This window comes from Lotus japonicus, chromosome 1 (assembly GCF_012489685.1).
Source record: "Lotus japonicus ecotype B-129 chromosome 1, LjGifu_v1.2".
Taxonomy (NCBI): Eukaryota; Viridiplantae; Streptophyta; class Magnoliopsida; order Fabales; family Fabaceae; genus Lotus; species Lotus japonicus.
In genome coordinates this window covers 19,803,669-19,826,164 of record NC_080041.1, presented here as the reverse complement: position 1 = coordinate 19,826,164, position 22,496 = coordinate 19,803,669, and the positions used below count along the sequence as shown (strand labels likewise).

Here is a 22,496-nt window from a genome sequence, read left to right as displayed (position 1 = left end):
AAAAAAAATTTCACTAAGAACTCAATTTACACTACTCAATTAAGAGTTTATTTTTATACATTATTCACATAAAATGAACTTTATCCTGTCATCTAATCATGGTTTGACACATTATTTACTGAGTTTCTCAATGCATAGATCGTCAAATTCATTAAATTACGTGATAATATGTTATTGGATGGTATTATAAAAAACTATTTTATACTGTATTCAAATTAAATTCATTTATTAACAGATAAATTTGTAAACAAATATTGCATAAAGAATGAGAGGTATGTTATGATATGGGTATTCACAAAAAGTTATGATGATACTAACGGCATATCATCCAATGGGAAATATTTATTGACAATGGATGAAACATGACTTCCAAAGGCATTCTTTGCATTTAGAGTATACTTAGAATCAATTGCAAAAATCTACCTGGATTTGACTCATCTAAACTGAACAAATCAATTTAAAGGGTAAAATAAATCATCATGACCATTAATTCAGAAATCAATGGTTGAGTCTTGAAGAACACCGTAGTCTATTATACATGTTCACGTATATAATCACAATCTCAAGTCTCAACGGTTAATTTCTCAATCAATCGTCATGATACTTTACTTTACCCTCTAAAGTAACTTCATCCTGTCAGAGGAGCCAGATTCGGCTTCCTAAGTCTTAATACAACTTTTCTGTAAGCCATGACAAACAATATGAAACAGTCAGCTGAAAGCAATTGCCAGATTACTTTTGCCCATAGCAAAACAACAGCTTAAGTAACAATTTTCTTGCTATCAAAATTCACTTTACAGGTAAGACAAGGGGCAATAATAGAAAAGCTTTCCCCACCAACCTAAACCTCCCAAACCCTATAAAACCCAAACTAAAAAGAAAGAATGGACACTTCTCATCACTCAACAATACTCTAAAATAGAGTTCAAGGACCTCAAAACAAAAGAAAAGGAGGGCTAAAGCTTGGAGCTATGAAAAGATATTTATGGTAACACAAACTAGCAGGAGTGAAAAAGAGAAGGCCTGCATAAGTTTCTACCTTGTCTTACTTTAATGGTCAATATCTGTTACAGGTGCCCTACCTTTCATGTCCTCGCGAGCAATCAGAAGATTATATTGGCAAATCTTGCAGCTTCCATACTAAAACGTAGCCAATTGCCATGCTCTCCTCATGGAAACTCAACCATATTTTGGCATTTCCCAAAAAAAAATTCCCCCAGATAGGACTCAATTATCTAACATCACTGTCAGGACTCAGTAGTTGCTTGGCCAATTGATCTGTGCATGCTGAGGCTGCTGCTGATAAACATTTCCTCCAGGTCCTACCATATCAACTGCACCGGCCATTGTCTGGGATTGTTGTAGCAGTGGATGAACTGCTGCAGCTGTCACAGCTTGTGCGGGGTGATACATGCCAGCAAAAGTGTCATGGCCAGGCTGAGTCGGGGCAAAAGTCACATGCTGACCCTGAGGTGGAAGGTTGTAGAATGAACTCGTGGGCAAACTGGTAATGTCTCGGCCCGGTGCAGCCACCCATACGGCTGAACCTTCGCTCTGCGGTGGAAATACAGAACACAATTATCATCAAATGTAGGTCTTCCTCCAGCACCAAAATATAAATACAAGTATAGAAATTTATGTGAATGAGGTCTTTCATTGGCAATTCAAATAAAAAGCCATTAATTCTCAACTAAATTAAGAAACTGAAAACATTGAAGTCAAAAGGAACAAACCTGTTCTCCGCTGATGTATACATTACTTTCCTTGAACTGGGAGGAACCGTGATCCTCATTTGAGGTTGAGTTCCCCGCATTTGCTGCAGAATTATGATTATAGCCAGCTGGAGAGGAACCGTATACTCCATAAGGATTTGGCATAAGAAGGTGAGTTGGGTTTGCTGCATTAGATCCGGGTTTGAATGGTGGAAGAGGATACTTCATTCCTGGAGCAGCAACAGCCGGGGGAGGTGGGTATACACTGCTGGCTTGAGGTTGTTGAGGAAATGCACCATTGCCCAAAAATTGGTGAATCGCAGGAGGTGGGACGTAAAATGGTGAAAAATAGTGACCGTAAGGAATGTAGTTAGGCGGATACGGGGATATATGAACCCCGCCTGGTCGGAAGACAGGGACCGGCTGCTGAGTAACGGCTATTGAGCTCGGCATCAGCCCAGCAGGTTGTGTCACGAGTGGTGTTGGGCCTCCAGTGGATAAGACACCTCCCTGCAAATGAACATATAATGGCACAAATATTCAAACACTCGAGTCTTTGGGAATCAATCAGATGGCAAAAATTCAATAAAACATGAGCATTTAAAGATTGAGTCTCTTGCGATTTCCGAAAATGATAACTTCGAGAAAATCATTGTAAAAAAATTACTATACAATTTTATGAAGTCAGTCCTAGCCAGCATAATATACCAGGAATGAAAGCTCATAAAGCCCATCAAGTGCCAAGAAAAACTGCATAGCAAACAATCCAGCGCAGAAAGAAGAGTGTGTGCTTTCAAACAGACTATATCTATAATCTATAAAAAGAAACGAAGTTGAAAGAGAGCACAATAACTTTATATGCTTTTCAAGTCATTTAACAAATAATGGAAGGATCATATGGAGTGCACCATAGAAGCCCATGATACATCATGATGTCTATCTCTGATTTAGCAAAGGATCTTCTTGTTAAGAATAAACTCTCCTAGCAGCTTAAGTTACTAGGTAAGGTTGGTGGGTGTCCATCAATGGCATATATCTCTATTACACACTGTTTAAACCGAGAAAAGAAAATGAGCGTCGAGTGAACCTGTGTCTACAATACACAGCGGAGGATAACACACACAGTCATAAATACAAGGATTTCGAATTACCTTAATTATAATAATATACAATACCTAATAAATTCCAATGTCACTTCTAAGCCTATGATCAATTCAACCTAACACAATTTTAACACTGACAGATTTTTCATTCTACTGTCATACTTCCCCTCTAGAAATACACAGGTACGACACTGTCATGTTATTTTCCCTATTCACAATTTTCCCAACTTCACTCCTATGCCTATGATCAATCCCAAAGAATGTTGAATCAGAAGTTTGGCGTAGTAACATTCAAGAAATCCCAACTGGATCAAATATAGCCATGCAACCATACTTTCAACCATCACTTATGACTTGACTTAAGAAGCACTGAAGAAATGGATCAAGCATATACAAATACGACATTAAATCTTTTCAGAAAATACCATTCTTTGTATGATCTAAGCATTAAAAATCGCTGCCTATATGAATAACACAAATACAAGATTAGAAATCAAATCCAAATTTTAAATACAAAAAACAAGAAAAATAGTATAGAGGGAAAAAATGCAGCAGACAGAATTTTCGACTTCAAAACAAGATTTTGTGTGGTTGGTTCACAATAAATTAAATTAGCAATAATATCGGTGCAAACCTCTTGAGGAGACTGAGAATTTGGGGCAGGCAGGACACCAACGTTGCCATTGTACTTAGTGGTAGCCCCAGCAGAAGGAAAAGGAGATACACGACCATCACTATCAGCACCTGAGCGGTAATACTGTGCATAATAGCTAGCTGGATCCAATTGTTGATGGACCTAGATAAAGATAACAAATAACTTTTTAAGCAGCGAAAATGCATAATAAACTAAATAAGGGATAAAACACATATAGGAGGCAGGGCTCACAATAAAGCTTGGATGTCGAGAAATATCGCGTGTTTGAGGCTCAGAATTGTCAAATGGTGAGAGCTGAGTACCCAACACTGGGGGCACAAAACCATAACCGTAGTTTTGAGAAGTATGCACCCCAGAGTTCTGATGACCTTCAGATGGCAAAGCAGTCTCTTGCTTGGACACGTTATAATCCTCAATAGGTCTGGATGAGCCATCAACCTCGCTGGCTTCTAAATTCTCTGGCGTGTTAGTGGGTGATTGTGGATGCTCAGGATAATCTCCCACCTCAGAAGTAACCGCAGCATTTTGACTGCTGAGTAAAAATACATGATTCATCAGAACGACAAAATGGAAAACAACTAGAAATTAAAATGTTACTAACAAAATCATTGGCATAGAATACAACGGGTATATGAGGTTGCAAAGGAGAATAGAAAATATAAGATACTTACTGCAGTCAAAATTCAGTAAAATGTACAAAAGTGATATGTAGGCTCAGAAAATTTATTTAGGCTGGTTACATCTAGGCACTATCATTATCCAGGGCAAAGATTCATTTCCACAAAGTAAGCTTTGACAATGATAGGCTTAGATATATCACCTAGTCATATAGTGACATACATAACCAGAGCTGACAAGGGTATTAAAAATATTTATTCTGCGATAAAATTAACAAAAATATTTCTATGATTTTATATTTAGTTTCTCCCTATGGTTTAATTCCTCAAAATCAGATTTTAAGTCTTGGACAAACTAGATTCTCAAATCACACAGTTCAACATTACAACCTTGAGTCCTGCTCTTCCATAGTTTCTTCAAAACCCTGAGATGTTTCGGAAGGAGGTGTAGAACTCTTTGAGCTCTCTGGGCCACTAACATAGCCTGTATTAACTCCAAAAGTAACTCCCAAACTTCCGAAGCTAAACTTGATTTTCTCAGAATCAGGGACAATGATATGATTAGGAAGTATAACATGTTGACGCTGTGGAAGATGAAAATCCTCCAATTTCCTTTGCAGTGTTGAAGTAGCTTTTTCAGTGTCAGTTACTTCAACTGAAACAGGAGCCTCAACTGAAACAGGAGCCTCAGATGCAGCAGCTGGACCAGAATTCTGGTTAAATGTATGTATTGGCTTTGGTTTCCACTCCTTATTAGAACCAGCTGTTGGAAACAGAAATTGATTATAAACCTTGTGCAAGGTAACAACTTCTAATAAATAAGCCATATCTTATAAAATGAGGTTGGCTACATGGATTAAATGAAACCATTTGGGGAACAAGTCAATCAAGTATCACAATGGCTACTCCTTATAAGTGAACTCATCCTTAGCACTAGCAGCATATGCACACAAATCTCTATAAAAACATGCACCTACCAATACATTAAATTCAAGCGATATATTTGGAAAGTTAAATTAGGATATTTTTTGGGGTGCCTATTGCAATTGGGCAGAGGGCGTTTAGATTCCCTGATATTTTCTCGTTGCCTGTTGTGTGTCCTTGCTATTTTCTATTGTTAATCATAGCTTGTCATAATTCATTCATTATTACTTATAGTAAATTTAGTTCCTAGCATATCATAACATCAATGGAAAACAACGAGCCTTGTCACACAAAATAAGGATATCTAAAGAAGAAACAGGTTTCACAAAAATAATTCAATCAAGGTCTTTGAAAAAAGTTTAAAACTGCTAACTCAACAAAAGAAAACATAATCTGTTGTTTTAAAAAACAAACAAATAAAGCCCTGCTATTTTGATACTAAAGAGAAAAATTGATTCCTCCTAGTTACAGCAACTAATCAAAGTTTAAGGTATACTTTTTACATTTTATATTGCAATTTGCAGACTAGTACAGCAGCTTTAATTGGAATCAGTTTTTTAAAGTTTAAACAAAAGGGCCCTATATTTTTTACACAGATGACTTTATTCATTAAGACAAATAAGTCAGGGCTCGTTGACATACACGAAAAGAGAAAATATCAATGGAGCAAAGCAGTTCAAAAGTTAACCCCTCTGCATATATAAGCTTGATTTTGACATGTAATCATTTTTCACTCGATACTTATTGATAAAAAGCACCTGCTTGCGTACACATAAGTTTGACAAAAAGAGGAGAGGAGGGGCACAACAGCAATAGAAGAATAAAACAAAGGCGTGCGTGTATAACATATTCATCCATGTTACATAAACATCAGGTCATGTATAGCTAGTAAGTGCAATGAACTAAGCAACACCAAGGGGAAAGGGGCTATGCAGGAGACAAAAATGTACTTGTCGAAGTGCAGACTGCAGAGATATGAATTACCTTTCTGAGGGCCAATTGATTGTTGCGATCGGCTACCATAATTAGAGGAAGGTCGACTAGCTGAAGGACTCGCAAGAGATACTGTTGATGAAGAGGGTGCCGTCTCAGTAATGTGATTCTTAGCCACTCCTTGAGATTTGCCTTGAATCTTTCCTTGCACAGAAGAGCTACCAGTCTCAGAAGCTGGCATACAGTTATTGGGGGAAATTGTTTGTTAATTACATTGGATAACTTAATAGTCAATGAATTGTTGAAGTAAGAAAATATCAAAAATTTCAACCAGCAGTTAATTTGTTACCGGCAGATTTAACATTTAACTCTCCAACAGGTTGGCTTCCCACTTCGTGCCTAATTGCACCAACAGCACCAGGAAGCCGTAAATCTTCAGATGGAACAAGCACTGGGTCTGAAGAAGAGAAATGGACAGCCGATGAAGATACTGGTCCAGACCCTGTGCAGCCACTGGAGGAAAGCACTGATCCACTTCCAGAAGCAACTCTTGCTCCTTTAATTGAACTATCAGAAGGTAAAGCATTGTCCGAATTATTATTATCACCAGAAGATGGACCCGTTCTGTCTCCACTTCCAGCAGATGAAGCGGAACGACTCGCACCACCCGTAGTTCCAGACACTACAATTGTAGGACCATTGGCAGTAATGGACGCAGAGCTGAAAAAGCATTTTTAGTTATTTAGTTTGAACTAAACTTACCAGGACTCGCATTCACATTGCAGTAACATAATGGGTGAGGATAGCAATCACTAACAAAAACAGGACAAATTACTTAATATAGTAGTCACCTTGTTCCAGAACTTTTTCCTTTAGAAATAATCTCTTGAGAAGCTGGCAAAGGTGGCACAACTTTCTCACTGACTTGATTGACTCCATTATCTTTTCCTGTAACAGAAATCTTGCTCCCACCAGTATCTGAGAGAAGGTCCATAAAATATATTCTTAATTTAGGTGCTTAAACTGGCCAACATAATTTCTAAGTTTGAGTTATACAGACTAGAATGCAACTATAGCAGTTATTTTTCATATAAGCTACACGGTATATGTGTAAAGGGCAGGTAGCAACTTTAATCATTAGCAGCAAGATGACAGAAAAAAGTAAAATTGGTTTGAAAACTACAAATGACAGAAAACAGCAAGATGCTACACCATGTTCAGACTCACGAACCTACTTCTAAAGTTTCTAGATTCACACATCATAAAGGAGCCAAAGCAAAAAACTATTTTAGCCAACAAAAACAAAATAAGGGGCTTATCTGGCAGGGGGAAATAAATAGTAGAGAAATAAACAATCAAAAAAATGTCATAAGATCAGAACAGTTATTCACCATGTGATACATTATGAGGTGGAAAATTCCCCCGACCGCCCCGAGGCCCCCGCCCTTGGTTGCCAGGCCTCCCACGTGGCTCTACAGATTCTCTGCTGTTAAGGTTCTGCAAAGCCATGAACAAATGAAAGAAGAAACAAGAACAGAATTAGAAAACTTTATAGTGATTAGCACAAATTTTGAAAATAGGCGGAGCATAAGTAATTAAAAAGAGCCATGTCAAATAAGCAAATGAGAGACAGCTTCTAGAACTCCCAAAAGACCGCTCTTTCTCAACAATGAGGAACAGAAGTCCTTCTACCCAATAAAGGAAGTACTAGCAGATAAGAAAATAACTCTTCCAAGGTTGCAGTGGCATGTGTTGTATAAACTTCAGTTTGAGTTTGAGTATTTCAAAATATCTAAGAACTTTGTAATATTTACAGTCAATTGGTTCTCCAATTTAGGAGTTGGTTCCTCTTGCAATAAGAAGTGATTTCTGAAATTAAAGTTATACTAGTACAAACATATCCCCTTGTGATATGATTAGACACAAATTGTATTTTGAGCTCCCAAGGAGATGACGGACTAGGAAGGTAAAGGAGACACTCTACAAGAGCTACAAAGATTATTATATTAAGAGACCAGCACTCTCCTCATAATGATCGTGATAGAATCAAGATACCACAATCTATTCCTCTCTCTTCCTATTTAACCCGCTCTTCCCCCTACCTACTCAGTACTCACTAACTAACAGCTATTAGGATTTAGGAAGTAACTATTCGAGCTAACTCTCTAACAGTCACTAATTATTATCTATCAAATTCCAGCACAAACTATTTTCAAGTACTAAATTCTAGTCAACAATTGGAACAAAGAAACCATGTAAAATCAACCAAGAGAGACCCATAGTAATACATTATAGAAGTCCCTCGCTTACAACAGATATCTTACCTCCTTTCTTCTGTCCTTCTTTCTTTTGACCTCGTGAAATGTGTCTGCAAAACAAAATGACGATAACTTCAAACTTAACACTCCAACCAACAACAAAAGGAAGAAACAATTAAAAGAGCAAGAAAACTATAATTAGGACAATATTACCAAACAGCATCAGAACCATCTACAGTCAATCAAATACATGTAAAGTTAACCGTGCATTAAAGTTAAATTGAGAATAAATAGTTTGGAAAAAAAATTCATTGATTAAAATTACCCAACAAGTAAGACAATTAGTTAAAACTAGCAAGATTTTATCCAAAGCATAAAAAACTGGTGCACAATAGAAAGGTAAACGCACATGCACTTACCCCATCTCTTCCTATGTCTCCTCAACTAATTTATCATCTACCTCTAAATCCTTTGGTGCTTCCAGAGACTCTATTCCCATCCCAAAGTCTCTTTCAGAAGCTAGTTGGCAGCAAGCTATGGAGGAGGAAATGTTGGCCCTTGATCTGTATGCAACGTGGGATTTAGTTCCCTTTACCCCAAGGGGAGAAAAGTTGTTAGGTATAAGTGGGCTTACACTGCTAAAGTAAATCATGATGGTTTTGTGACTCGCTTGAAAGCTCAGTTGGTTGCCAAGGGGAATGCACAAACATATGGAGTCGACTACACTGGCACTTACTCTTAGTATCCTCTGTTCGCATTCTCATTTCTCTTGTTGCTACTACTAATCTTTGGCCTTTATTCTAGTGAGATGTAAACAATGTCTGTCTACATGTAATTTAAAGGATGAAGTATACATGGAGGGTTCACTGCTCAAGGGGACTCTAGAAAGATCAGTCAACTAAAGAAGAAAACTAGTGAGAGTGTACGAGTTTGGCTCATGTGTGTATCTCGGTTGTGCTATAAACTGTACGCCACTCTTATTTTATGATGTGTTAGGGTAAATAGTTTAATTAAGCGCTTTCGGCAGTAAGCACTTATCACGTAAGTACTTATTCAATAGCTATCCCTAATATTGTCAGGGAGACTGCACCTAGCAGGACATGCCATTACAGTTTCCGATCTATCACTCTCTCATCTCTCTACTTTTAATTCTCGTCCATCTTTACACTTTTCTTCTCTATTCCATCAACCCACTGTTACTGTCTTACTGAGTTGTTTTATTCCCATTGGTATAAAATTAAAAAACAACTAAGATCATCAATTACGTGTTTTTTTCAAACAAAAATTTGAAGATTCTCATTCCATCTGTTTTCTTAGCATAGCAGAACCGCTGTCCTGAACTTTTTGCGCATTTGATATAATTTATACTACATGCATATACAAATACTCAAATCACAAAAAAATTCAAAATTCACAAAGCTCATGATTAAGGTGTCTTAAACAAAATGTAAAACAAAATACCAACAAATAAAGGTAACCGAGAACTTTAAGCCTCTAAGATTTAAACTAAAGTGCAAAACAAACCAGATTCTCTAATAGTTAGCTCGGACTGAGAAAGGAAGAAAGGCACAAAGCAGTTACGGTTTTTCTCAAACCAGACCTTTTTTAGTAAGTTTCTGAAGCGAAACCCTAAAATAGCCCCTAAAAAATCCCCTGACGAACTAATGTTAACTTTTTTAGGGCATTTCTGGCTAGCAGTTCCAATAAATAGTGGCCAAATAGCACATCAACGGCCACATTTTCCGCTGCTTTAGTGGCTGTGATTGGCTGCTAAGCTAAACTGCGTTAGTACGCATCAACCAGAACTGAGGGTTTTCTCAAATCATACCCTTTTCAGTATTTTCCAAAGCGAAAACCCTAGAATACCCCTTCAAAATGCCCTAACATCTTAATGTTTAAGTCTTTGAGGGCTTTTCAAGCTTTTTGCCGGTCCCACTGAATACTGAAAAAAAAAACGCTGCGAAAGGCAGCTTTTTCCACCACTTTAGGGGTTATGATAGCCACTACACTAAACTTCTGACGCAATGCAGCAACTATGAATCAGAAAGGCTTTGACGCAGTGACAGCGCTATAGCGCACTATTGACAACCCTAAATTCCAAAATCTAAACATATCATGAGAAACTGCTCCATGGTAGAAGAGAACAGCCAAAACTTTACAGGAATTGGAGACAATTCTATAAACAAGTTGCTTCCTGAAAATATAAAAAAAAAATGAGGGCCTATTGCCAAACTAGCCTTGCACAGCCCAAAACAGAGATTATAGCAGTGTGATGTCTTTGAACCTGCAACGTACCAATGCATTAATCCTATTGAGCACCTAAAGATTGGTAATAGATTTCCAAATGGCTTGCAAAGAAGGAAACTCTGATTATCATGTGAATGCGTAAGAAACTAGAAATGGAATTTACATTAAAGCACAAGAGTGTAGATTCTAGAGGGTGAAATTCTACAATGTCAATTGGAGGTAAAAAAACTAAAGCAATCGAAGTCAGAACAGAATGTCCTACAAAGGCATAAAATATCAGTTCATAATATGGGTCCTTGTCTCTATCAGTATGGGTCTACTCTATTAACAATTAGCGCATATATCAGTTCATAATATGGGTCCTTGTCTCTATCAAAGTCATTTGGTCTGAAATTCCAGGCTTGCATTTGGACAAAGGAAAACTTGAGCTTGCCTAGGTAACTGACTTCCTAAACTCCACCAGACCAAATGAACTGTGATTGAGTGACAGCAAGCATAAACACAAAAGCAGCTCAACTCATCAAAACAAATATACAAGGGAGGCCAAACATTAACAAAACAACAAACCATATAGAACAGTTCATAACCTAAAAAACTAAACCACACATTTGGTTATGCAAAGTGGAAGCCTTAACAGTTTGGTCCAAAAACTGAACTTTCTTAAACCAAGCTATAGAAAACCCTAAAAAATCAAAAGGGTATTAAAAAAGTTCCCATCTTTGCCGAACAAAAGTGCATCAAATCGATAACAAAGAGAAGCAGACCCAGATGAGAAAACACAATGAAACATGGATTAAGATCAAGATCGAATCCAGAGAAGCAAAATAGGGATAGAGAGAAGCAATGATACCCTGAAGGAGGAGCTTCTGAGTGGTCTCGTTGGGATCCATAGAACATTCCTTAAGCATTGCATAGATGTCTTCATCACTGTGATTGCCTGTGATCTCTTTGATGTTCTGGATCGTCTTCTTCACACTGTTCGGAATTGAAGCCCTAAACCCGCCACCGCTCATCTTTGCAACACAAAGTTTCAAACTTTGCAGAAATAAAATATGGAACAGAGAGCAAAGAGGGGTCAGGGATTGATTTGGGGGTAGAAAGAAGAAACCCTAAATAGACATAAGAGTGAGTTCAATGAGAATTGAAAGAGTGTATGATCTAATATTCAATGGGGTTGGAATTGATCTATTTGAAGGAATTTTCAAGTAGGCAAGGGTGAGAGAAAGAGAGAGAGAAGAAAGAAGGAGCAAAACCAAGTGGTGTGTGTTTGTGTGTGACTTTGTTGTTTTATTTTTTCCAGAGTGAAGGGCTCTTGGGTGTCCCTAACCCTCATTTTCTTCACTTTTTTTTTCCCTTGAGTTTTCCTCCTTTATTAAATATTATTTTTTGTTAAAAAAAATTGGGGCTTCGAGTCCGGTCACTACTACGGATCAGAGCACCTCTGAGATCCTCCTTTGTTTAATATGTAAAAAATGAATGCATGTTCCTTTAGCAATCTTAAAAAAAATGCAAAACTTGTTCAAATTTTTTGGACGTGTAAAATATTATTTAGGATTAATTCTCAAATTGGTCTACGTGTTTGTCTCGTCGTCTGATCTAAGTCTCTTCCCAAAAAAATTAGCAAAAGGTCATCACGTTTGCACAACATTTCTAGTAAGTCCTCACCGGAGGTCGGAGCTCCGGTGAGTGATGACATGTCTTGTTCACCGTATTAATGAGGCCTCCATAAAATTATAAAAAAAAATTACACATTAAAAAATTAAATTAAATTAAAAACCCAAGTACCCATCCCCCACCCCCCCCCCCAAAAAAAAAATTGACCCCAATTCTAAATCCCTAAATCAGAAACACTAAATTTCAATTCCTAAACCTAAACCAAACACAATTCCTAATCTTTACTTGTTCTTCCATCATTGTGGCACTGAAACATGCATCTTCATCATCTTGTGTTCGTCGTTCCCCTTGTGCTCGTTGTTCCTCTTCTTCTCTTGGTTTCCTCTTCTGTCTGTGATGATTTCTTATGTTCTGCTAGTGGCTCTGGTAGCGGTGTTCGATAGTGTGTAGTGAAGCGAAAACGAGAAGCTCGAGTTCAAACTTCTTGCCAAAATAAGTAGCACCACATTGTGATTTTGTTACTATGATATCTGGATCGTATTGTGCTTTTGTTATTCTGATTTTCCGGAGCAGGGGTTTTATTTTGGTTTGGGGTTTTCTTGGTTTGGGGTTTTAGGTTATATGCATATTGTGTGGGTTTAGGGAGGGGTGTTGTTGGTTGAGATTTTTATTTGTGGTTTTCATTGCTATATTAGACATGAAACTTGGCTCTGTAAGTATCTGAACAAACTATGTGGTTGCAGGATAGTGTTTACATTGGTTGTTCGTCATGGTGGTTGGTTCGAAACTGCTCCTTACTGGCATCACTTTGGTGGTGGACAAAGTGTCTATCATGATCTCGACGAGGATAAATGATCCTTCTTTGAGAATGTGGAAATTGTCAAAGAATTGAGATGCACATCAAATGAATTATGGTGGATAACCGATGGGGATACTGGTCACCGTGTATTCAGGAAATATAAAGCTGATAGTTATGCTTTGGAATTGGCTAAGTATGTTGTTCAAAGTCGCAATGAAGTCGTGATATTTGTTAAAAATCTATCACAAATCCCCCCTATGCAAGTTCGTAATTTTGAAGAGGTTTTCCCTACTTAAGTCAATGAAAACGAGAAATCTGACAAGAAGAAGGTGCAACCAGATAAGAAGATTAGTGTGAGGAGGTCACATCGCTTGCAAGCAGTGGTAAGGAAGTCACATAATCATGCTCTCCTCTTGTTGTGGTTATCTCTAATGATGAACAGTTGCATAATGAAGATGCAAATGTTGTTCAACTTAATGAAGAATCCAATGCAAATGTGGTTGTGTATGATGTGCATGAACTGGTTACTCCAAATATTGATACACCTAATGAATATGCTGCAAGGAGGATAGAAATTGCAAATGTGGTTGTGTTTGATGTGTCTGGTCAACTGGTTACTTCAATTGTTGATATGCTTAATGAAGGTGTTGCATTGAGCATAGAAAATGCAAGTTGGTTGTGAATGGTGATATGTCTGAGATGATCGAACCCTAATTTGGTAGAATTGAGTTTAACTTAGGGGAAGGGGATTTTAATTTTTTATTTTCTAATGTGTAAACGTTTTTTTTAATAATTTCACGTAGGTTTCATTAATACAGTTAGCAGGACATGTCATCACTCATTGGAGCTCCGGCCTCCGGTGAGGACTTACTAGAAATGTTGTGCAAATGTGGTGACCTTTTGCTAAAAAAATCGAAGAGGGACCTACCTCGAATGGGGAGACAAATATAAAGACCAATTTGAGGATTAAGCCTAAAATGTTTTTCTAAAATATACTGAAAATAGAAAAATATAAAAAAGACGTTTTCAATTTTGGTGAAAATAATATCGATTGAAAGCCATGATATGAAAACACGATGATAATGGAGGTTGGTGGAGGTCAGCGGCGGTGACGATAGTGGAGAAGGTGGTTGTGGAGGGTGGCGATAGGGGTGGTAAGTTGTTTGTTTGTATAAGAACATGAAAATTTGAATGAAAACTAATAAAATGATGGAGAAATAACATGTATGAGAATTTGTTGGGATTAGACTTCATTGAATGACCAAGGTAAATTTTGGTGATTCAAATACAAATCAAACCTAAGCATACGATTCATCTACATTAGTTCATCCCTACTTCATGGATTCCTTACATGAGTGAATAACAATAACTCCCTACATCTAAATATGGATCCCTCACATAATTAAGAAAGATGATCTTGAAGTTTACTTGTTCTATAACTAACAAATCATAATTTCATTCCAGGTATAGGCTTATTGTATGATTAACCTTATTTTGGACTTAAGAACATGTGAGTTTCCTACACAAGTTCATTTTTTTTGAAACACACAAGTTTGAATAATTAAAATGCTCTAAATGATTACTCCAAAATACAACATCAAAAACAAGAAAAAATCATTGAATCATAGACAAAGAACATAATTTATATTAAGGTGTATCACATAGAATGCATAATTAACAAAACAACTTCATCTAACCCCAACAAAAGAGGGAAACTAGCTATCAATTTTCATGGATAGATTTACAAGCAAGAGAAGAAAACTTATGAAAATGGAATGGTGATGAGTTTATTCGAGTTTATCTTTTACCATAAGTGCTTATATAAGTGTTTGTAATAGCTTATGTAAATAACTTATACAACCAGTTTCAAAAAAAAAACTTATACAACCCAGCTATAAGTTGTTTTGAGCTTATTTATAACATATTTTTAACTTATTTTAATAAATTTCTTAAAATAACTTATGAATGAATAAGTGCTCATATTTTTAACTTATTTCAACCTTTTTTCTATAAAAAGTTTTGGAATCATGTTGGTGATTCTCTTTGGGAGCTAGTGAGATGTGCCTTTCAGGAGGGTAAGATATAGGAGGAATTGATGGAAATCTTGGTGGTCCTTATTCCTAAAGTTGATCATCCAACCACGGTTAAGGAGCTCCGTCCCATAAGCCTCTGTAATGTCACTTACAAATTAATCACCAAGGTCATGGTCAACAGGTTGCGCCCTTATCTTAGTAAGCTGATTGGCCCGATGCAGAATAGTTTTATCCCAGGGAGAGGGACAATGGATAATGTTTTCCTTGCTCAAGAGATCATTCATCACATGTACCTCTCATCTGCAAAGAAAGGAAGCTTGGCTTTTAAGATTGATTTGGAAAAAGCTTATGATAGTGTATCCTGGTCTTTCTTAAAGGAGACCTTGGAGTATTATGGCTTCCCAGAAATAATCATTCGTCTTATTATGTGTTGTGTTACCTCTTCTCATATATCCATTCTTTGGAATGGTTCCAGGCTCCCGAAATTTAAACCAGGGAGAGGACTGAGACAAGGAGACCCTTTATCCCCTTATTTGTTTGTGCTTTGTATGGAGCGTCTTTCTGTGACTATACAACACCTTGTGGATGTTGGTGATTGGAAGCCGGTGACAATTTCAAGGGGAGGCCCTCCAATCTCTCATCTTTTCTTTGTCGATGATGTGCTTCTTTTTTGTAGGGCAACCACATCCTAAGTTCATCTCCTAGCGGCTACCATGAAATCCTTCTGCGATAGCTCAGGGCTAAAAATAAATATGAGCAAATCCAAAGCCATAGTCTCAAAGGGCATTAGTCGGAAGTGAGAACGGAGATCTCAAGAATTGCTCTCATCCCATTTGTTAGGGACTTGGGAAAATACTTGGGTTTTCCTCTCAAGAGGGGAGGTATGCGAAGTAAAAAATTTGACTTTCTCATTGAGAATATCCAACGGAAACTAGGTACATGGAGGAGGAGTATGCTCAACCTAGCAGGTCGGATTTGTCTTGCAAAGTCGGTTATTGCTGCCATTCCGACATATGCAAATTTTTTATCTTCCTCGCATAGTCACTAATCGCATCAATAGAATGATGCGCTCCTTTATTTGGTCAAACAATGGAGGCTCAAGGGGGTGGTATCTCGTGAGTTGGGAGAAGATGTTGGGTTCTAAGGAGAGTGGTGGGCTGGCGGTGCGTGATACAAACATGGCCAACACGGCGTTGCTTGGCAAAGCGATTTGGAGCATCATTCATAAGCCTCATAAACTATGGGTTCAGGCCCTGAAACATAAATATTTGGGTTCCTCATCTGTTTTGCAGGTTCAACCCAGGAGGACAGATTCTCATGTGTGGAAAGGTCTTTTGAAGGCGCGTGATCAAATCAGTCCAGGGTTCCAGTTCAAGTTGGGTGATGGAAACACGTCTCTGTGGTACAATGACTGGAGCGGGAGGGGAAACATGGCTGCCATGATTCCGTTTGTGGACATTCACGATGTTGAGTTGAAGCTGCGGGATGTGATTGTAGCAGGGCGCTGGAATTTAGACACCGTGTACACAATCCTTCCCGGTGATGAACTTGTCCAGCGGCTGAGATTAATAAATCCTTCTCTGATCCAAAACCACCAGGATGCTTGGATTTGGAGAAGCAGTGACAGTGGAGTTTACTCCGCCAAGGAGGGTTATGTGTGGCTTAGGAACCGACAGAGACATGATGATTTACAGGAGGACTGGCGCTGGCTCTGGCGCATGAAGATTCCGGAGCGGCTGCGAATTTTCCTCTGGCTGGTGATGCACGAGTCGATTCAAACAAACTCGTACCGTTTCAAGTGCACCATGGCAGCTTCGCCAAGCTGTACTCGCTGTTCCGCTACAGAGGAAGACGTATAACATTGTTTAAGGGATTGTCCTCATTCTAGAAAGTTGTGGCTGCGTGTGGGTGCCTTGTCCTGGCCGGGATTCTTGCGGAATGGATGTAGAGCTTGGGTCCGGAGTCAAGCGCAAGGGCAGAACGCAGTCCGTTTTGTGGCGTGCCTTTGGGGAGTATGGAAATGGCGGAATAACATGATTTTTGAGGAGATTTCGTGGACTGCCAATGAAGCATGGCGTCACCTGAGCCATGAGCACGATGAAATTGAACGACTCTGCAATGGGAGTGATGAAACAGAGGAGAGTGTTTGGATGGCTCGAAGGTGGCAGTGGCCACCGGCATGGAGAGTAGATCTCTGTGTTGATGGCAGTTTTGACCCAATAACCTCTCACATGGGTTATGGAGGTCTAATGCGTGACTCTCAGGGAGATTGGATTTGCGGTTTTCATGGTTTTCAAGCAGGGGGCAGCGCCTTACTGTCGGAAGCAAGGGCTCTAAAGCTTGGATTACAGATAGCTTGGGACCGAGGGTATAGAGATGTCATATGCAACGTGGATTGCCGCGACCTCCTCCGGGTGTTGGATGATCCGGAAACTAGGATCTTCTTCCCTGTTTTGCGTGAAATTCATGAGCTAAGGATGAGAAGTTGGAATTTGACTCTTAGTGCTATCAATAGAGATTGTAATCAGCCTGCAGACTCGCTAGCTAAGAAGGGTGCTTCGTCTCTGTCTATGGCTATCTGTGTTCTTGAAGCTCCGCCGTCGGCAATAGAGATCCTCATTTTGAGAGATCGTTTGGCTATTCCTTAGTTTTCTTTTGTTGTTGTTAGTTTTCCAATGTAACAAAAAAAAGAATAAGTGCTCATGTGATAAGCTCCTATGACCATAAATATAAGTGTTTTTTTTTTGTCAAAAATATAAGTGTTAAATTAAGCAAGTACAAACTGAATTAAAAAATTTGTTCAAGAAGTCGACAGCTTAGACTTTTTTCCCAATAAAAGCATGGAGCTTAATAGCTGGTAGCCCATCCTAGTAGAGCCCTTCACTATTTGGGTTCAGATATTTTTCTCGTTATATTTGGGCTAAGATTCTGTTGCAATAAATTCTTCTTTAGATAAAGGCTTAGCCATGCATGCACCAAAAGAACAAGACCCATCTTTTAGAATATTCTTAAAGGGCCGTTAAGTATGAATTTATTTATTTTATTAAGATAAATGAAATTGACCAAAAAGAAAATTAAGATAAATGAAAAAGAATAAGTGTTTGGCGCATAGGTACATTAAGCTTCGACCACACAAAAAAAGCGCACATTAAGCTGATCCCTGAAGGATAATTCAAGTGATATGAGTTAGGAAACATGTGGGTTGGGGAGGGGAATGTTCAGGAATCAACCCCTGAAGGGTGTAATTTATCTTTCAGATTTAGAAAAAAAAAATCACATTAAGCATAATTAAAGGGAAAACTCTTGTCCTCAAATGATAGCTCAAGTGGTAAGAGTTAAGGAAAATGTGGGTTAAGGAGGGGAAGGTTTAGGGATCAACCCCCGAATGATGCAATTTATCTTTCTAATTTACAAAAAAAAAATCACATTAAGCGTAATTAAAGGAAAAATTCTTGTACCCGAATGATAGCTCAAATGATAAGAGTTACGAGACATGTGAATTGGGTTGGGGGGTCCAAGAATCAATCCTTAGAGTGTGCAATTTATTTTTCCAATGTAAAAAAAAAGGAAAAGCTCTTTAAAAGAGTCTCCTCCACTCAAACAAAAAGAAAATCTAGCTAAATAATTAGTAATACATAAATAAAAAATATCAAAATTAAAAGCTAAATCTCGACAGAAGTAAAATAACAGCTACCTAATAAAAATACCAAAGTAAGGAAGTTAATGAATGAGATTTTTAGTGATACACATATGTAAGTACTACCTCCGGTCCTATTTAGAAAGAAAAAAAGAAATATCTTGGTCATTTTTATAAGAACCAAATAAAAGTTTGTGCTATATTAATTATTTTTTTTCCATATGATGTCTTATTAATTCTAACTAGTAAAATGTGTCTCATTAATTATTATCTCCCATTCCCACTCTCTAACACTAATTTTTTTTTCAAGAATTCACTCTCTAAAACTAATAGTACATTAGAATAAATTATAATTTCAGAAGTTTATTTTAATTTAGGACATATGTAATGCATTTTAACTAATCTACCATTCTCCACCGCCATTCTCCACCACCACCATCACTCTGCCACCCTCACAATTGCTTCCACCATTCTCCACCACTACCATCACTCTGCCACCACCACCATTGGTATTGCGGCCACCACTACTGACACACCAGTACCCTTCACCACCACCCCACCATCATTATCATTACCACCACTCTCCATCTTCGTCATCATTCACTAAACACATAATTGTATCAACTAAACGATATGATATATTATTCAGTGTATAACCAAACATTATATAATATTAAATTTTTATCAAACATTATTCTATTAAATCTTTTACTATAAGACATATTAGTATCAAACTTTTTACTAGATAATAACATATCAAACGAGCTATTAACAACCAGCTCATAAGATCCCATTGAAATAAAACCTTATTTAACAGTAAATTAATTTAACTGTGCAAAAAGCACCCTACTATACTAGTGTTGACAGTTGAGCAATTCACTGCTCCATAGACTAAATCTCATGTCAGATACTACTTCACTTCATAATCACCTTTTTGCCATTGTCGGTGATGATATCTGCTGCTTTTCTCATACTTGTACGTCATTTGTTTCGTCTCCTCTACCACGTTCTCTTTACGCAACGCGCTCACACCTTCTTCACTCTCATCAACATGTCTTTTTCTCTTCCTTGAAATTTTTCCATTTTCCATACACATTTTAATCAACAGAAATCTCATTTTGAGTTGACAAATTAAGATGCAGTGACAAACACTTTGTGAGTGAGTGGGAGACACACACACACAGAAAGAGAGGTGTCTGTCAGTGACTCCCCTTTGTGCTTGATTCCTCATCTGGAATAGGTTAGTTTCTATTTCTGCATTCAGATCTTGCAATTTGGATTAATGGGTATCTGTTCAATCTCAAAAAGTTAGCTTCTTTTGCTTCATTTCACTCTCAGATCTTCAAATTCCATCACTTTTCATATCATCATTATTCTGTGTAATTAATGAAAAGATTGGAACTTTGAGGCTTTTCCTGCTGTTTTAGTCCATTTCCTTTAACTGGGTATCTTTGTTTTTTCATGTTTATGCAGGGTAGAGATTTTGATAGTGATTTAATAGTTAATAAGAATGTTGGGTCGGTCTGCATTTTCCAGAGCTGGAAGTTTCAGGCCAGAAAATTTAGGCCAGAATACCATGGCCATGATTGGGAATGTTTGCTTTTCTGTGTTTGTTGTTGGGGTTTTGGTTTTTACCATTATGGCTGCTACTTATGAACCTGAGGATCCTTTGTTTAACCCTTCAACCAAGATATCTACATTCCTCACTTCCAAATCCAATGCCACTTTCAAGTCTGATGACAGTGTTGTTAGGACTGGTGAGGATTTCATGGCTGCCAATGAGACTGCTTTTGGCACCATCATTAACATGGCTGATGTTGATAACTCGGCTAGCGCTTCAACCGCCGAGGCTGAGGCTGAGGGGTCTCAGTGTGAGGGAAGTTCGGGCCCTATTGATTGTAGGGACCCTGAGGTGTTTCATTTGATGATGAGGGCCACTATTGAGAAGTTTCAGGATATCCATTTTTACCGATTCGGGAAACCTACTCCCGGGTCCAATGACAGTACTTGCGATATGGCATGGCGGTTTCGGCCCAAGGAAGGGAAGGCTGCTGCTTTTTATAAGGATTATAGAAGGTTTGTGATTGAGAAGTCTGAGAATTGTACACTTAGTGTCGTTAGCATTGGGGAATACCATAGTGGTCCCAATGCAAGGAAGAGGAAGAAGAATCAGAAAGCCGGGTTAGAGAAGTCAACACAAAAGCTGGACGAGGCGAACGCGTTGCCTGTTGTTGGAGAGTTTGTTAATGACAGCCTCCCTGTATTCAGTGAAAGTTCGTTTGGTCAGGGTAAATACTTGGTTTATCATGGTGGTGGAGACAGGTGTAAGAGCATGAATCATTTCTTGTGGAGTTTCTTGTGTGCTCTAGGGGAAGCTCAGTACCTAAACCGAACATTGGTTATGGATTTGAGCATATGTCTGTCTTCGATCTACACTTCATCGAAGCAGGATGAGGAAGGCAAAGATTTCAGGTTTTACTTTGATTTCGAGCATTTAAAGGAAGCCGCGTCTGTGCTGGACAAGGAACAGTTTTGGGCAGATTGGAATAAGTGGCAACAAAAAGATGGGATGACTCAACATCTTGTGGAGGATTTCAGGGTCACACCCATGAAGCTCATGGATGTGAAGGATGCTTTGATCATGAGAAAGTTTGGTTCGGTCGAGCCAGATAACTACTGGTATAGAGTCTGTGAAGGGGAGACAGAATCTGTTGTTCAAAGGCCATGGCACTTGCTATGGAAATCGAGGCGCTTGATGGATATCGTGTCTGCCATAGCTTCAAGGTTAAACTGGGACTATGATTCAGTTCATGTTGAGAGAGGAGAAAAGGCGAGGAACAGGGAGCTTTGGCCTAATCTCGATGCTGATACCTCTTCTGATGCACTTCTCTCGACCTTGCGGGACAAGGTTGATGAAGGGAGAAACCTCTACATAGCAACAAATGAGCCTGACACATCTTTCTTCGATCCTCTGAAAGATAAGTACACCACTCATTTTCTCGACGAGTACAAGGATCTTTGGGAGGAAAATAGCGAATGGTACTCTGAGACGACAAAGCTCAATAACGGTGTTCCAGTTGAATTTGATGGTTACATGAGAGTGTCCATTGATACAGAAGTGTTCTTGAGAGGTAAGAAGCAGCTTGAAACTTTCAATGATTTAACCAGTGATTGCAAGGACGGTATTAATACATGTAATGCTGCAGCAAACTAAATTTCTGTGAGATTTGAAATTCCAATGTTTGATACGTTGAAACATACTCATGTGTACTTTTAGCTATTCTGTGTTGCATTTGAGTATTTGTAACCTTTAGTAGTAGCAATGAGGAGTAATCGATTTGTATTGTAAGAGTAGAAGTTTTGAAGTTCTTAGTTAATTTGTTTGTTGAAACAAAACTGCTTTTGTTGACCTTATTTATAGTGTTTTCCTAATTTTCTAGAAATTCAATGAGATGGTAATTGCAATTTTAATTCTCAGTTGTTAGGGACATTTGCTATGTTATTTTTGATACTTGATTTTGTTTCCAATGTTGAGGCATACAACTAAAGGAGGAGAAATATTTTTTCTCAAACAGGAGATATTTCCAATGATTGTAATGCTTTTTCATTACCAAATAGAGACTGTTTTCAGGGTAGTTTTCTATTGGCCTTTGAGGTTGGTGAGGTAGGTTAAACATTTTAAGTAGAAAATGGTGAGTGTTAGTTAAGCTTTCACTATAACTTTGAGGGACACAGGTCACTCGTGAGGAGTAGGTGAATTCAATGCACATAATACAGCAACTCCTTGCTAAGTTTTCATTGTGGATCACTTCCTTTTATGCCTTAACGCTCGAGATACTTAATCATGGCTCACGTTTTTTTGACAATATAATCATTCTTTCGCTTATCTTGACAACACACTCTTCAGGCTACTTTTATAAGGGGCGATTCATGAAAAATTAAAAAGAACTTGGAAACTCCATTG

General features: G+C 38.1%; 3 protein-coding genes across 4 annotated transcripts; 2 read left to right on the top strand and 1 right to left on the bottom strand.

The window, feature by feature from the left end:
- Positions 1-715: 715 nt before the first annotated feature.
- On the bottom strand, positions 716-11,729 carry LOC130734041 (GBF-interacting protein 1-like). 2 transcript variants are annotated; one of them, XM_057586336.1, is made up of 11 exons: positions 11,300-11,729; positions 8,269-8,312; positions 7,336-7,441; positions 6,796-6,922; positions 6,294-6,664; positions 5,996-6,178; positions 4,478-4,850; positions 3,702-4,002; positions 3,450-3,611; positions 1,734-2,222; positions 716-1,554 (listed from the first exon to the last, which is right to left on the bottom strand). In XM_057586336.1, exons 1-11 carry the CDS (start codon positions 11,460-11,462, stop codon positions 1,255-1,257), a joined length of 2,619 nt encoding a protein of 872 aa, XP_057442319.1. In that variant the 5' UTR covers positions 11,463-11,729; the 3' UTR covers positions 716-1,254. The 2 variants fall into 2 exon arrangements, with proteins under 2 accessions (XP_057442319.1, XP_057442320.1); XM_057586337.1 differs by having other exon boundaries at positions 3,702-3,999.
- Positions 11,730-16,928: 5,199 nt separating this feature from the next.
- LOC130729377 (uncharacterized) lies at positions 16,929-17,543 on the top strand. Its single transcript, XM_057581120.1, has one exon. It carries the CDS (start codon positions 16,929-16,931, stop codon positions 17,541-17,543), a length of 615 nt encoding a protein of 204 aa, XP_057437103.1.
- Positions 17,544-19,502: 1,959 nt separating this feature from the next.
- On the top strand, positions 19,503-22,003 carry LOC130734040 (uncharacterized). Its single transcript, XM_057586335.1, has 2 exons — positions 19,503-19,772; positions 20,006-22,003. Exon 2 carries the CDS (start codon positions 20,043-20,045, stop codon positions 21,744-21,746), a length of 1,704 nt encoding a protein of 567 aa, XP_057442318.1. The 5' UTR covers positions 19,503-19,772; positions 20,006-20,042; the 3' UTR covers positions 21,747-22,003.
- Positions 22,004-22,496: the final 493 nt, after the last annotated feature.

Bases quoted from the DNA above. Each gene is read 5' to 3' on its own strand.
- LOC130734041 (XM_057586336.1), bottom strand. From the start codon at position 11,462: ATGAGCGGTGGCGGGTTTAGGGCTTCAATTCCGAACAGTGTGAAGAAG. The intron at 4,003-4,477 runs GTTGTAATGTTG...ATTTTTACTCAG, and splicing joins ATGGAAGAGCAGGACTCAAG to CAGTCAAAATGCTGCGGTTA. The intron at 3,612-3,701 runs GTGAGCCCTGCC...ATCTTTATCTAG, and splicing joins CTCGACATCCAAGCTTTATT to GTCCATCAACAATTGGATCC.
- LOC130729377 (XM_057581120.1), top strand. From the start codon at position 16,929: ATGATTTTTGAGGAGATTTCGTGGACTGCCAATGAAGCATGGCGTCAC.
- LOC130734040 (XM_057586335.1), top strand. From the start codon at position 20,043: ATGTTGGGTCGGTCTGCATTTTCCAGAGCTGGAAGTTTCAGGCCAGAA.